Source organism: Falco peregrinus, chromosome 7, assembly GCF_023634155.1.
Source record: "Falco peregrinus isolate bFalPer1 chromosome 7, bFalPer1.pri, whole genome shotgun sequence".
Classification (NCBI taxonomy): Eukaryota; Metazoa; Chordata; class Aves; order Falconiformes; family Falconidae; genus Falco; species Falco peregrinus.
In genome coordinates this window covers 2,160,298-2,172,395 of record NC_073727.1, presented here as the reverse complement: position 1 = coordinate 2,172,395, position 12,098 = coordinate 2,160,298, and the positions used below count along the sequence as shown (strand labels likewise).

General features: G+C 40.6%; 1 protein-coding gene across 3 annotated transcripts in view; it reads left to right on the top strand.

The window, feature by feature from the left end:
• The first annotated feature begins 5,804 nt into the window (after positions 1-5,804).
• Positions 5,805-12,098, top strand: part of WDPCP (WD repeat containing planar cell polarity effector) — a 103,968-nt gene continuing 97,674 nt past the window's right edge. For 2 of the 3 annotated variants that reach the window (XM_055811029.1, XM_027779837.2), the window contains exons 1-4: positions 7,558-7,608; positions 8,547-8,597; positions 11,054-11,124; positions 11,375-11,434. In XM_055811029.1, the coding sequence (XP_055667004.1) occupies positions 8,555-8,597; positions 11,054-11,124; positions 11,375-11,434 (174 nt within the window). In that variant the 5' untranslated portion in view covers positions 7,558-7,608; positions 8,547-8,554. Of the gene's footprint in view, positions 5,872-7,557; positions 7,609-8,546; positions 8,598-11,053; positions 11,125-11,374; positions 11,435-12,098 lie in introns of those variants that run through there. The other variant, XM_027779835.2, reaches the window with a different exon arrangement.

Genomic DNA, 12,098 nt, shown 5'->3' with positions numbered 1-12,098 from the left:
AACAAATCAGAAGATTAGATTTAGATTTAGCTTGATCAATGGATTAAAAATTTAAAAAGGTTTAGACTGACAGACATAAGCATGATTTTCTTAAGAAACCAAATTAAAACTGTTAATATACATGCATGCATTTAGCAATTTCCTTTCATTGCTGTGCTGCTGACTTTTGTCAGCATTTGTGAATTCCAGAATAAATTGTAGATGTGAAGGAAGAATCTGGATTGTTTCTGCTTAGTGCCAAAATACAAAATTAAGTTTTACAACTTCTCGTTATTTTACTGATTTTATTTTTTATTATAGATTATATATCTTATTATATATCAGAGAGGCTATGGCTTCATACAGCTGTGAAAAGGGAAAGCCTGTCTTGTAATATTGGGAGAATATTTTTGCAGTTATCTGTAAAAACATGACTGAGAAACAATTTTACTGGTCTATTTTAAAATGAATAATTGCAGGAAATGTTAAGTTGAAGTAGCTCAAAATGTGAAAGAAGTATGTTTAAAAATTTTTTACACGCTTTACACAAATTGTTGTATCAACGCGTATAGCTAGTAGGTACTGATCTAATGCACATAGTTTGATCTAAACTTTATGTTACAGTCAGTTACTACGTTTCTGTATCTGTGCTGCAGGGAGTTTCTCTCCTTGGTGAAGGAGAAATTGGTCGTGAAGAGGAAGAAAAAAACAGATGATGATTTCTGCTCCAAATAGATCATGGAAACATAGAGTAAGTTGTAGGATGACTTGATGACTTCCCTTGTTTGTTGAACGTTTGATGTCTGACTTACAGCTCAGACATTGGGAGCGAGCTGTAGCGATGCCAGAGATAGGATGTTAACGTTGGAGGGAAGGAGGAAGGGAGGCAGAGCTAAGATCAAGGGTAATCTGTTATGGAATCTATAGCTAGTGGAGCTATTGTGTAACTAATCCGAAGTCAAATGAAAAAATACTTATTTTTCTGAATTGGAGTCCATTGTGGCTATTACATTTTCTGGTTTTCTGAAAAAAAATGAGGCCCGTAGAGAATGAAAGCAATCTGGAGTCGGAGAAAACAAAAGGGTAGCCTGTGCTGATTCTTGTAAACTAATTCCTGGTATAGTATTTTTTGCCAAGAAATTCTGATACCGTGTGAGTAGTGAAAATGGATTCTGCAACATTGTCTTTTATCTGGGCATTTTGTCCTGTAACATATGCCCAAACCCATGCCTGAAGCACCTCATCTAGTACATGTATGTGCTATTGCAGTAGCTTTGTAACGTCGCCGTGGCACAGAGGTACCTGCTTTCTGGCTAGCTTTGTGTTTTACCACGTTACTGCTCCTAGGAGTGTGTCCCAAGCTACAAGGATATTTTGGAGGAGATCCCCCTTGTTGATTGTTCTTTTGCTAGGATTTCTGGGCTCACGCTGGCCCCCCTTCAATGGAATAGGCGGATGGCTGTCAAACACCCCCCCGTAGCAGGGCAGTTACAGGACCTGCTCTTAGAGTGGGGGCACTTGGACTAATGCTGTGACTCTGAGCCATGCCTCTGGCATGTAAACTCCAGGGTTCAGACGGTCTGTTGTAGTCAGCATTTCCTATTCTCTAGGTCGCTCCTATCACATTTTCAGAGGTCCATGTTCTTGGGGTGCACTCACCTCAGGAGCCGGGCATTGCCTTTCAGAAGCACCACACTCTCCCAGGTAACTGTACGGATAGAGGAGAAAAACAGTATCAGTGCCCTGAATCACTCATGCAGTCCATAGTTCCTAATTATTTGGCACACCAGCAGCTATATTGAAGGTGTCTGAGTGGACCTAGATATCAATTTCAGCATTTGTTGATGTTTCAAAGTGGCAAGATTGTTATTTTCTGTATCATTGGTTAAACAAAGATTTACTAAACTGAGGATTCTTTTTAAACAAAGCACACGGATACTGGAGCAGGCTAACCATTGCAGAACATCTCAATTTTTCAGTAAGCTTTTGCAGCCACCTAAAATATCCCTGCCTACTGTTTGTGGGGATATTGTGAAAGCAGTCAGTCAGTGTCGCATGAGCCAGAAAAAGAACCAGCTATTAAACTGAATTCTAGTTTTACCTTAACAATAGTTATTTTATCCCATGTTTCCCAAATTCTAATCAATTTTAAAGAGGGAGGGATGGAGTCCTTAAAGCTCAGTGGGGGGAATTTTTTATATTTTTTCATAGGTATGAAAATCTATGCAATAGCAGGACCTAGCTTATGTAGTTAAAGGAACACTGTGAATTCTGAGAAGCACTTTTCAAATACAGAAAGATCCTTTTGTCGTCATCACCATCGTCCCCATTATGCTGGAATATAATGATGTGGTAAATAGTGAGATGTAGTTGCATAACTCTGAAAGTTGGCTTGCATTCCTTCAGAAGGAAGAAGAAAGAATAATTCCTCTGAACAAATTATTCAGACTTTACAATGCTCTATTTTGTTACAGAAGCATTTTTTTTTCTCTTTTTTTTTTTCCCTTTCCTTATAGACTATAATTAATCAGAAGTATTTCAGATTATTGTTAGACTGTACCAGTATTTTTTGGGGCAAGTGTCCATTCTCACTGGCACAACAGTAACAAGATTTCAAATAATTAGCTGGTTTGTGAATGCTCAGAGTCCAAAGAAAAGGAAAATCAAAAAGCTAAACTCAGGATTAGAATAATTGACAAAATTTCTTTTCCCTTTCTAGGTACATGGAGAATTTTGCTTCATCAAGGTTATTCAGTGCAGAACTGAAATGCAGTTCTTTAGAAGTCTTTGGGTTTTTAACATTTCCTTACAATTTTTTTTTTCACATTTTTGAGGGCAAACATTTTAAGTTTGTGTCTTGGACGCTGAGTTTTTAGTACTTACTTGAAAGCTTCCTTCTCTTTTTTCTTATTTTTGAGGGCAAACATTTTAAAAGTACATGTCTTAGCACTAAATACTCAGTGTCCCATTTGAAAGCATCCTGTTGGATTTTGGAGCGTTCCCTCTGTGTCTCTGACACTCTGGAAAAAAATAAGGACTAGAAAGTCATCTCTGATCTATCAGCTTGGAAGGGACACGGCAGTATTAAAGTCTTAGGGATAGCTTTGTGTTCAATGGGAGGGCACAACTAAAAGGGCCCGTGGAGCCTACATACAAGAGCTTTGGAGTAATTTGAGGAATAATTTATGTTAGATTATTTGTCATGCCAAAGCCTCCTAGCCTTGCCTTGTGTGTTGGGTTTGCATGGCAGGGTTTTGGTAGCAGGGGGACCACAGGGGTGGCTTCTGTGAGAAGCTGCCCCCATGTCTGGTAGAGCCGGTGCCAAGGTGGACCTGCCCCTGCATGGCTGAGCCCGCCAGCGATGGTGGTAGCTGTGTGACACGTTTGGGAAGGGGGAGAAAACTGTCCAGCAGCAGCAGCAGTCAGAAGAGAGGAGTGAGAACATGTGAGAGCAACAGCCCTGCAGCCCCCCAGGTCAGGGCAGGGGGTGCTCGAGGCGCCGGAGGAACCTGCGGGGAAGCCCTGGTGAGGCAGGCCATGCCCCCAGCCCATGGAGGGTAACGGTGGAAAGGTCCCCCCTGCAGCCTGTGCCAGACCCCGGGGCAGGGGGTGCCCGCAGGAGCCGTGACCCACGGGCAGCGGCGCTGGGGCAGCTCTCGGCAGCGCCCATGGCCCCGTGGGGAGGAGCCCGGGCCGGGGACCCCGCAGGGACCCCCTGGGGCCGGCTGGGCCTGGGGGCTGCGCCCCATGGAACGGACTGGCATTGGACTGTCCCATGGGAGGGACCCTTTGCCTGCGGGGAAGGGAGCGGCAGAAACGTGATGAATTGACCACGACCCCCATTCCCTGTCCCCCTGCACTACTGCAGGGGAGGAGGGAGAGAAACTGGGAGCAGAGTTAAGCCCAGGAAGAAGGAAGGGGTGGTAGGAAGGTGGTTTAAGATTTGGTTTTATTTCTCATTATCCTCCTCTAGTTTGATTGGTAATACATTAAACTAATTTCCCCAAGTCAAGTCTGTTTTGCCCATGACAGTAGTTGGGGAGCCATCTTCCTGCCCTTCTCTGGACCCAGGAGCCTTTCATTGTGTGTCCTCTCCTCTATCCTGCTGAGGATGGTGGGCAGCTGGCATCCAGCCAGCATCGCCTCATCAGGCCGGGTCTTCTGGGCAGGCGTGCCTGCTCTCCAGCCAACAGCTCATCTGCCCATCCCTTCTTTAGCCAGCCCACGATAGGACTGTGAGAAGTTCACTCCATTTGATGACTTCCCGTTAGCGGGAGATCCTAATCTAGGCTCTGTGGGCCTTGGGGAATGCAAGTTCCATTGCACTTCTAGCAAGAAAGTAAAAAAATGAGAAAACAAGTAAGAAAATTATAATGTACCATCTCCTTCTGCTGTAGTCCACACAGAAAATGAGGGGCTGCCCTCGTCCATGTTTATATCAAATGTCTGTCAAACAGACCACCATGCTGCTCATCTCTTTGCATTTATTTTCCAAATCTCATTCTCGCCCAAGATTTCATTCGCTAGATGTATGTTGTGAGCCTTTATTTTTTTGCCTTTTTTTTTTTTTTTTGATAGAACTATGGGATTTCATAAGTCAGAAAGACTTTGTACTTTTGGGGATCAGTGTAAAGAAAATGCTATTTCCACCTGGTGCTATTTCAGTGGATTAAGCAATGCATCAAAACATACATATTAGTTTGAGTGATAATACCTCAAGGTCTCATAGCTCTGCTGGGACTACGATAGCTTCCTTGATGCTACCTGAGGTTCTGGCACGTATTTTTCATCACAGCACTCTTGATGTAAATATCTGATATTCTATGTGATAGGAATTCTGCAATCATCTTGTAATTGATTCATTATCTAGACGGCACTAATGGAAAGGAAATGAAGAGTCTGCTTCAAAAAAAGAAGAAAAGTTCCAGTGCCATACCAACTGTGGTTCTTAAGTGTGCTGCATTTGTGTAAACTCCCCTTCGCAGTCCAGCTTTCAGTGGATTCTTGGGTTTAGTGAAAGAAGTGAAAGTAGTTAGTCTGATGGCCCACTTACAACTACTGGCAGGGCAGGAAATCATTCAGCAAAGTCTGTTGGTTACTGTGTCGCAGAAGATTCCCAATGGTCCTTGGACATAGGACACATCCTCTAGCAGGAATATTCAGAGGGATTGTTCAAAAACCACAGCAAACAGTTCATAACTGTAGTCAACATACATATTTCAATTCATGTGTTTTATATGCTTCACATCTGTTGTTCTGTCAATTTAAATTGATTTAATATAAGTGCTCTTTTTTATTTAGAAAGACATCATTTTTTATATTTAGCACTATAAGTAACGTCTGCAAGTATCATGCGTTCAAAGCTGTTTCTTGACTATATTGGCACTGCCCAGGGGATACTGTTTTAAAAATTTGTCCTGAAAGTCAAATTCTTCTATCTGAGCCAGGTCTTTAAGTAGGAGCTTCATCTTTGCATGTGTCAAGGTAATAACTATACAGTAAAAATAGATTATAAGGTGTATGTGAGAAGCATCAAGCACAAAGTTACTTACTTTAGTGAGAGCAGCTGTAAATTTAAACAAATTGATTTGTCTCTATATGTGGTGTATATAGAGACATATATACATTTCTTATCCTGTTCTTTCCCATGCATTATTCATTTTATTGTGATCAAAACCTACAGCTTATATGTAACAAAATGTCATTGGTGCTAGGTTCTCCTAACACTCTAGTTTCCGAAATACTTGCAGTTTCACTGGTGATACAGGGTAATTAATTTGCTTATGCAGTTTCTCTCCTTTTGATAGTGCTAAGGGTCCATTTGCCACCAGATGTCTTTCTGCCTGACTGAGATGTTTCTGTGGTCTTTGAAGACTAACTTACATATTAGAGGTGAGCTGTTACCTGCTCCTAAAACAAAACAGCAAAGCTTGTTGATGAATATTCAACCGACAAAAGAATCTGAATATTCAAATGAAGTGTTTTTTATACTTAGGAGAAAGAAAATTAGGCAGCAATACGATGTTTGAACTTGGTCAGCTTCTTTGCTTATCTTATCATAGAACTGGAGCATCCTTTCAAGTAAAAATGTTAAGATTATATTTAATTGGATGCATTTTCCTTTTTAGGAAGCTGTGCCCTACTTGACTGTAAGCTTCAGTTTAATGACTAGTTTGGTTGAATGAAGATCTACAGTCAAGTGATTTGCAGAGGCATTGTGATTTGTACTTAGCATGAAAATGAAAAATTACTGTATGTTCTGGGTATTTTGCATGATTACTTGAAATTTTATACTTACAAGGATATATTTATCTTATTAATTGATTGTTCCAGGAGACAAGTGACTAATTACTAGCCATGTAGAAATTACCTTCATTCATCTTGCCTTGCTATTGCTAGAATGTAATACTAAAAAAACCCCAGTGGTTTATAAGTAGACCATATCAAAATATTATTTATGATGCTTCATGCTAATTGTAGTGTACAATACTTTTGTTGATATATTAGTTTCAATATTATTAGCAATCCAGTTGAATATGAATGAATATTCAATTGAATGTTACTATTGAAGCATTGACTCAATATGTTTTGGCATCCCATCTTTGTCTAAGAACTGTTCTGTAACAACAATAATATAAAAAACTTTCATAGAAAAGTCTGATGGTTTAAAGAAACACATAGTTGTGATTTATTGTAATTAAAGGTGTTCTGTGGCCTACTGTGCCTATTTTCTGCCTTTGACCTTCTTGCTTCCTCTCTGTCCATTTGTGCATTGCCTACAAACCTCATTCTAAAACTCTGAGGCAGAAGGGAGGACTGCTCTCTCGTTTTAGAAGCGGCCTGCCATCGCAGTGCCTTCCTGCGTTCCTCCATGTAAGGAATTCCTCCCCGTGGTATATCCCTGTCTGAATTTAGAAGAAGACAGATGCGGTGTCAAACTAATAGTTTTAAAACAGTGCAACTTAAGGCCGTACTTAGATCTACTTGGTGGAGCTTGCCATGGCACACTAAGTATTTACCAGTTGGCCCCATCAGGTGCTGGCTGGTGCGGCTTGCAGTCCCAGTGTGGCTGAAACATTCCAATTTCTCTGCCAAGTAGGCAATAATCCCTCCAGCTTAAGGAGATTGGGTCCTTTGGGAGGGCAGCTTTATGAGTTCACAAATCTTAAAAAAAAATCCTGTTGTCTCATCAAAAAAAATTTTAAATTATTCTAAGGTATACTTTTGAAAAGTATATGATCCTAACCTTTTCTTGTAAAAGAACACATACGATGCTAATTAGGAAGGTGGTAAAAATACTTTTGCATGTCGGCAGCTGGAAGAGAATCAAAGTGTATGTGAAAGAAATGACAGCTCCAAATCAACCTAAGGACCTGCCGCATTCTCCTTCAGCCCTTCCTTGCTGGTTCCTGGAGTTCCTGCTGGCATTCAGGCTGTACACTCTAGTTTTTCCCCTGTCGCTTGTGTTTTAACACCTAATGCTCTGCGCCAGCTAGCAGAAACTGAGATGCTGAACTTTGCTTGCTAAGTTGTGTTTTGTTTCTAGTGTATAATTAAATATATTTACATTCAATTATATAGATGAAGAAGATATTGGGATCCACCAGTACCATGACAAGAAAGAACCAGGTAAAATAAAGTAACCATAACTAAAACTAAACAGAACTTCCAAATGTTCAGTGTTTGATGCCAGCTGCTTTGCACTGAAAAACGCAACTTCGAGTTTCTTGTAAATATATGCCTCTATTTCTGTAAATAGCCCAGAAAGATTATCTTTCCAAGTTATGTCAGAGTCTTTTCAAAAGTTTTATTCCACAGAAGAAAAAAATTGGAAAAGTAGTTACATAAAAACAACCTTTATGTCGTTAGAAACTGCGGTGGGATTTTACACACCAAATTCTTATGCTTTATCGTCGCTTCAGCCCCTGCACCTGCTGCCGGCTGGCCGGGGGCGGTGTGCGGGGGGGTGTGTGTGCGCGGAGGGGGGGGGCGGTGTGCCGGGGGGCGGCCAGCCCCGCCGCCCGGTGTGTGCGGGAGCCCAGCAGGGGGCAGCGGGAGCGCGCGGGAGCGCCGGCCCGGCCTCCGCACCCCGCCCGGGCTCTGCCATGGCCATTTCAGACCGAGCCGAGCGATCAATTTTCTTTATCTGATTAATCCTGTTAATCCTGGAAGTTTCGCGATGGGCCAGGAGGCCCGTTGGCTGGAGTTGCTGGCTGCTTGCGGCCCGCCTAGCGCGGGGCTGGGCAGGCGTCCCCGGGCTGCGCCCCGCGGTGGGGGCGCTGCTGACGGCCCAGCTCCGCGCTCTGCCGGGGTCGGTTGCCGCTCGCTCCGCGCTCTGATGAGATCGGGGGCTCAGCAACGCCGCCCACCTGCTGGGCTACATGAGCCTTTCTTTCACTGCAAATTTAAGATATCTGCCTCACGAGGTGAAAACATCGGGGCTGTCTTAATTTTTTTGTCAATTTCTATGTTTTATCATACTGTATGAATCTTCTCTCTAATATTAATATTTGCTGACAGCAGTTGTAAGGATTATCATTCATCTTTTCATCCTTTCTTTCCTTTAGCATCGCAGATGAAGCATTGTTACTTAGAAGAGGAGGAAAATCTAGCAGAATGTAAGGACATTTTCTGAGTTTCTTGTTGCAGTAAAACCAGCCTATTAATTTGGGTTGGTGACGCCCTTGGAAAATCATTCAAGTAATCTCAGACTGCTTCAAACGTAACTTTCTGCACATGCCATTTAAGACAGACAGTCACAGAACTACACAGCACAAAATAATTGAAAAGTTGTAATTATTCCTTCCTGGTGTATTTGCACTCTGTTGTTTTGTGTTTTTGTCACTGAGCATGGTAGTGTGTATTGCTTCTGCAATCCATTGTCAAGAGGAATCACAAAGAATAAGCCAGATTTTTCCTTGTGAAACTTGCTCAGTAGATGAGCAATAAACATTTTCCCGATCGACTCTTGAACTGAAATACCAGCTGCCTCAAAACTGAAAATTATAGCTAAGATACTTTCAGCCAAAATAAAATTCTAAGTTAATAGTGAGCTACCTGAGAATGCTTTTACCTTTGAAACATCTACACTGTTCCTGCATTGTCTGGTTAAAAGCAATTTCAGTTTACGCTATCACAGAGCAGCATTATGGCGGTTCAAGGCTTTTATATTAGTACAACTTTAGTTCAAGTTTTACAACTTCTCCATAGTTATTATTGCTCAGAGCATTCATTAATACTCAAATATTATTACATGATGACTCTGAAAAATCTAATTGATTTGTAGATGACTTCACAAAGTAGCATGCATGCTGTAAGAATTGCCTTAACATTTTATCTTATAATGAAAATTCATGTGGAGTTGTGCATGTTTTTGAAGGCAAAATGTGTTCCGGAAGGGTAAGTTATTTGCAAGACCATAAGGTGTTTTTGGAGCAGGTGGAAGCCCCGCTGGGGATATGGGTATAAAAGTGCGTGCAGCCATGTGGTAAATCTACACCCGCTGTGGAGAGTTGTGTGTCAGTCAGAGTCAATACAGCTCTGTAAAGGTGGGGAGGTGAGAAAGGGTTATAAGTAGGGAGGAGCATAATGGATTTACATCCCTTGTGCTCTTCGTAGCATTATCTTACAGGCGCTGCCTGTGTGAAAAGAGAAGCAGCCCCAGACAAACCCCGTTATACGGAAGCCTTGGCTGTTATCTTTTATACGTGTGACATGCAAAAGGAACAGAAGCTACTGCACCTTGTTGCTTTAAATACAGGGGTGGCCTAGGCACATTTCTTAAAGTGGAGCACTGGGTTACTTTATTCACAGATGCTGCTTTCTATAGATAGTTTGGTATCTGTACAGGCAATTCCCATTTTACGTATGTGGATAAATATTCCAGGATTTAGGAAGGCACCTATTGAAAATGTGATCTTAACATGCCCAACTAATATTATCCTAACAGTTCCACCAACACTGGCTTCAGTCCAATAAAACACAAAGAAGTTGTATGTTGGTGTGCTCTTCTGTTGATATATGAAATCCTTCATTTTTTCACTCTGTAGCACTTCTGTTGTAAGTTACTTTTTGCAGGGAGTTTTAAACACAACTGTTCAGTCCTTCAGGCTGGAAGTTGGCATACAAACTGACAGCTTGGAGCTCAAAACTTTTCATCAGTTTTCCTTCAGATAGGCTAGATTTTAAAAAGACAATGTGTTCTAGTTTTCTCATGCTTTTTGTATACTTATGAGCGGAAAACTGCTCACTTTTAAACGATGAAATTTCACAAGTTATTAGAGCCTGATTCTCAGCCATGAAACAAACCAATTTCTAGCAACTCCAGGGGAAGCTTTGCCTCCTGGTTTCAGGATGAATGTATTAGGCCAGAATTTTCACAATAGTTTGCTGAGCATTAATAAATTTGTTAAAGGGCTGTAGCAGTCGTGCACTTTCTTGTTTGCTTGACTTGGCAGATTTTTCAGACCAAATTTTCAAGAAGAAATCCTATAAATAACTATACTTCATAATAGAAGTTACGGTGTTCACAGTTACCTGTTAATACCTCTATTGTACATATATATTTTGTAGACATGTTAGTGCCTGTTTTTTTTTTAAATTAGGCAATGAAATGCTAGTTCAAAAGAATGGTATTTATCTGTTTAGGAGTTGATAACTTGAATCTGAGTTAACATACCGAATGTGAGATGCTTTCTCACAGCAAGTGCTTAGCAGCTGGGTGAGATACTACATCCTGAGAGCTTTGTACACAATTGCCATGGTGAAGTCATGGTCAGTGTGGCTATAACATGCTAACTGTTCCTATGACAGAGCCTTTCAAAAGGATATTCTTTGATACCAGAAAGTGATAGAAATCATGGCCATTTCCTTCCAATTACAGGCAAGTTGTATGTTTATGGTAACTCCTAGAAATCTTAGGTTTGTGTTTCCACAGAAAAGGAAGGTCAACTTGAATAACTTTTTTTATTATTATATATAATTATATGTATGTGTAATACTGTCACCTACATATACACATTTCGCTATCTTCTTTTTTTTTTTTTTTTTTTTTTTTTAAACTTTTATTTGCCAGCTCGAGATTACCCTTGGATACTGAAAAACAAGCGACCAGACAAACTGCGAGATACACTCAAGGAGGTAGAGGTATGTTTCAGAAAGTTTCAAGTACAGGAACATATAATCCGGTTTTCAAACCCCTTTCAACAGCTTTAATTTTCATAAAGGTCCAACTCTGCCTGTGATGATAAATGTGCTTTTGTGTGGCGGGCTGTTCTAAAACAGCTGCATCTTTGTGTGGCATGCTTCATCTATAAAGTTGAAAATCAGAAGTATGTTAACTGGTAGTGACAATGTGTACTGCCAACTCCACTTTCTGTTTTCTGTTGTCCTTTAGGACTTAATGCAAAACAGTCAATGTGTGCTGGGCAGATGGAAGAACAAACATATCTGTCAGGTAAAATGTTTTGACAAGCTCTCACAGTGTTCAGTCAGTGGAGTCAAAAAGCTATTCAGTGATTCATACATTACTGTTAAAATGTTAACTAACACAGAAAATAATTGTGTGTTTTTTTAATGTATGGGCTCTTATGACTTAGATTGTGTTTATTTAAATTTCTAGCCTGAAGTAGATGCTACGAAACAAAAATCTGGTTTTTATCAACAAGAAAAATTACATTAAAGTGCCCTGATTCTGTGAGATTATTATTATTTGGGGAAACTGAAAGCATCCTGTACCTCAAAATAGCACACTAAGGGAGCAGTTAGAATGTATAGACAGGTCTGGAATCTATGTTATATTACATTTTTATATCTGAAACTATCTACATGTCTGTCACAAATCTTTTTACTTCGAGCTTGTGTAATAGGAGGGAAGCTATAACTCTAAACCAGCTAGACCATTAATCAAGTTATGGAACAAAAGATATTGTGACATGTGGCACACATGTAGCTATGTTCTCTATCTTTATAAGTTCCACATAGTGTATCAACAAACAGCTTTGCACACCCTCATTAACACAGAACAGTAGAGTATGTGGGAGATCTGAACGTGACACACGCTTTAGCTCCTTAATGATGAACTTATTCTGAAAAACGTACGTATTTTGTTAAGTTTCTGC